This window comes from Protobothrops mucrosquamatus, unplaced genomic scaffold (genome assembly GCF_001527695.2).
Source record: "Protobothrops mucrosquamatus isolate PMUCROS unplaced genomic scaffold, P.Mucros_1.0 scaffold3885, whole genome shotgun sequence".
NCBI lineage: Eukaryota > Metazoa > Chordata > Lepidosauria > Squamata > Viperidae > Protobothrops > Protobothrops mucrosquamatus.
Genome location: NW_015389834.1, coordinates 72,709 through 76,475, shown reverse-complemented (window position 1 = coordinate 76,475; position 3,767 = coordinate 72,709). Strand labels below are relative to the sequence as shown.

The 3,767-nt window shown below is 46.2% G+C and overlaps 1 protein-coding gene across 1 annotated transcript in view; it reads left to right on the top strand.

The window, feature by feature from the left end:
* The window catches only part of SEMA6B (semaphorin 6B), an 88,121-nt gene that overhangs the window by 14,828 nt on the left and 69,526 nt on the right, over positions 1-3,767 (top strand). Inside the window, exon 4 of the mRNA XM_015827702.2 lies at positions 2,482-2,542. Within this exon, the coding sequence (XP_015683188.2) occupies positions 2,482-2,542 (61 nt within the window). The remainder of the gene's footprint in view (positions 1-2,481; positions 2,543-3,767) is intronic.

Below are 3,767 nucleotides of genomic sequence, written 5' to 3'. Positions count from 1 at the left end.
GCAGGTCCGCAACTGTACGTAGGTCGGGGGGTAGGTCATTCCAGAGGGCAGGAGCTGCCACAGAGAAGGCTCTCCCCCTGGGGGTCGCCAGCCGGCATTGTCTGGCCGACGGCACCCTAAGGAGGCCCTCTCTGTGGGAGCGGACTGGCCGAAGGGAGGTGTTTGGTAGGAGGCGGTCTTGCAAATACCTTGGTCCATTGCCATGGAGCGCTTTAAAGGTTGTTACTAACACCTTGAAGCGCACCCGGAAGGCCACCGGCAGCCAGTGCAGCTCGCGCAGGAGAGGTGTTACATGGGAGCATCTAGAGGCCCCCAAAATCCCCCGCGCAGCCGCATTCTGAACTAGCTGGAGCCTCCGGGTGCACCTCACGAGGCTGGCTCTCTTATAAGAGATAAGATAATCTTTATTGTCATTTTTTTATTGTGGGCACAACGGCACACATCAAAAATGAAATTTAGTTGCCCGCTCTCAGAGGGAAACACATACATGACACACACCTAAACATACTATATACAACAACAACAACAACAACAACAACATATTATTATTATTATTATTATTATTATTATTATTATTATTATTATTATTATTGTTATTCATTATGATGAGTGCCTCAATTTGAATGGTGATTATGTCGAAACGTAATGTAATGTAGTTTTCTAATGTGTATCATAAAAGTTCTGTATCTGTGAGTGTCTGTCACGGATAACCAAACGGAGATCAGGGTGATCCCTGATCACGGAGATCAGGGTGATCCCCCAGAGATCAGGGTGATCCCTGATCTCCCTTCCTTCCGCCGCGCCCTCAAGACGTGGTTGTTCCAGCTTGCGGGACTGGCCTAAGGGATTTTAAAGGGGTTTTATTTATTTTTAAATTTGACGAGTTAAATATTTCTTCTTAATCAAATTTTAATAGGTGTATAATGTGTGTGTGTTTTTTATCTGATTGTTAGCCGCCCTGAGTCCGTAAGGAGAAGGGCGGGATATAAATGTAATTAATAAATAAATAATAAATAAATTTCCAAATTGCCCTTGTATCATCCCTATGTTGATACAGCCTAGGATTGCGTTGGCTTCTTTTTCTTTTCTTGGCTAACTCTGAGGTTTCCATGGGCCTCTTTGCCAAAAGAGAGGCCTGCCAGCTGGTGCTACATTCAGATGATCAACGAGGCAGGAAAAGAAGCTTTTTCATCCGTACCTGGGAGAGGCCTGCTATCCCTTAAGGGCCTGCAATCCAAGAACTGAGATTTTTCTTAGCATCCATCAAGCACCTGGCAGTCCAGGAGAGGGAACAAATCTTTTGCATGAATTTAAAATCTCTGCATTAACAGAGGAATAGAATCAAGATCACGTGAAGTGTTAATACCACTTTACAAGGCCTTGGTAAGGCCACACTTGGAATCCGGCATCCAGTTTTGGTCACCACGATGTAAAAGAGATGTTGAGACTCTAGAAAGAGTACAGAGAAGAGCAACAAAGAGGATCAGGGGACTGGAGGCTAAACCATATAAGGAACGGTGGCTGGAATTGGGCATGTATAGTTTAATGAAAAGAACAACGAGGGGGGACATGATAGCCGTGTTCCAATATCTCAGGAGCTGCCCCAAAGAAGAGGGAGTCAAGCTATTTTCCAAGGCGCCCAAAGGCAGGACAAGAAGCAATGGATGGAAACTAACCAAGGAGAGAAGCAACCTAGAACTAAGGAGAAACTTCCTGACAGTGAGAACAATTAACCAGTGGAACAACCTGACTCCAGAAGCGGTGAATGCGCCAACACTGGAAGTATAGGTTTCCTGCCTGAGCAGGGGGTTGGACTAGGTGACCTCCAAGGTCCCTTCCAACTTTATCATCATCATCATCATCATCATCATCATCATCATCATCATTCCTTTAAGTCCTGATTTCAGGTTTTAAGTGTCTGGGATGCTCTTGCGTTGCAAACATTCTTTAAAAATTCAATCTTGGTTTCTTTATTGTCGGCTCGTTTTAAAGAAGTCCTGTTTTAATGAAAAGAAGGGCCAGAGGGGACATGATAGCAGTGTTGCAATATCTAAGGGCTTGCCACAAAGAAGAGGGGGGGTCAAGCTGTTCTCCAAAGCACCCGAAGGCAGGACAAGAAGCAACGGATGGAAAATAAATCAAGGAGAGAAGCAACCTAGAACTAAGGAGAAACTTCCTGACAGTTAGAACAATTAACCAGTGGAACGACTTGCCTCCAGATGTTGTAATGCTCCAACACTGGAAGTTTTTTAAAAAAGAGACTGGACAGCTATTGGTCTGAAATAGTAGGGTCTCCTCCCTGAGCAAGGGGTTGGGCTAGATGACCTCCAAGGTCCCTTCCAACTCTTGATATTCTGTTAAACGTGGCCTGGTTGTATTTGGGGAAGTTTCCAAGTGTTGACCAAGGAAGAGAAAATGCAAAGGTATTTCTCCCAGTGAGTTTCATTTATTTCAACCTCTCCCTCCCGTCTTTCTCCGCAGGGATAATTTATACCGGATCAGCTTGGAATCTGCTACCGCTGGAGAGATGCGTTATCACCGGGTGAGTGCTAAAGCTTTTCCTCCTGCTGCTAAATTGGGGATTAGAAAGAGCCATAACAATTGTAAAGGATATTATTATTATTGCATTTTTGGTCCATTGGTTACGGCTGGCTGGCTGGCTGACTAAGCTAATCACCAGGAGACGGTGAGTTCTAGTCCTGCCTGAGGCATGAAAGCTGGCTGGGTGACTTTGGGCCAATCATCCAGGGGTGGTAAGTTCTACGTCTACCTTAGGCATGAAAGCCAGCTGGGTGACTTTGGGCCAATCACCAGGAGACGGGGAGTTCTAGAACCACCTTAAGCATGAAAGCCAATTGGGTGTCACTGGGCCAATCACAAGGAGACAGTGAGTTCTAATCCCACTTTAGGCATGAAAGCTGGCTGAATGACGTTGGGCCAATCACCAGAACACAGTGAGTTCTAGAACTACCTTAGGCATGAAAGCCGATTGGGTGGCTTTGGGCCAATCACCAGGAGATGATGAGTTCTAGAATCACCTTAGGCATGAAAGCCGACTGGATGGCTTTGGGCCAATCACCAGGAGATGGTGAGTTCTAGTCCCACCTTAGGCATGAAAGCCAGCTGGGTGACTTTGGGCCAGTCACCAGGAGACGATGAGTTCTAGAACCACCTTAGGCCTGAAAGCCGACGGGTAATTTTGGGCCAATCACAAGGAGACAGTGAGTTCTAGTCTCATCTTAGCCTGAAAGCTGGCTGAGAGACATTGGGCCAATCACCAGGAGACAGTAAGTTCTAGAACTACGTTAGGCATGAAATCCGACTGGGTGACTTTGGGCCAATCCCAAGGAGACAGTGAGTTCTAGTCCCACCCTAGGCATGAAAGCCAGCTGGGTGACACTGGGCCAATCACCAGGAGACAGTGAGTTCTAAAACCACCTTAGGCACGAAAGCCGACTAGGTGACTTTATTTATTTATTTATTTATTTAATTTAATTTATATGCCGCCCTTCTCCCGACGGGACTCAGGGCGGCGCACAAGATACTTAAAACCAAAACATATATACAGTCCCCCCCTTAAAACCGAATTAAACCAAATTTAAAGTTGCGTCTTCCAAATTCCTAAAAAACCCAGTATAAAATCCACCCTAGGTCAGGTCCGCTTGCTGAAAGAGCCATGTCTTGAGGGCGCGACGGAAGGTAAGGAGATCCGGAATTATCCGAATCTCGGGGGGTAGTTCGTTCCAGAGGGTGGGGGCACCCACAGA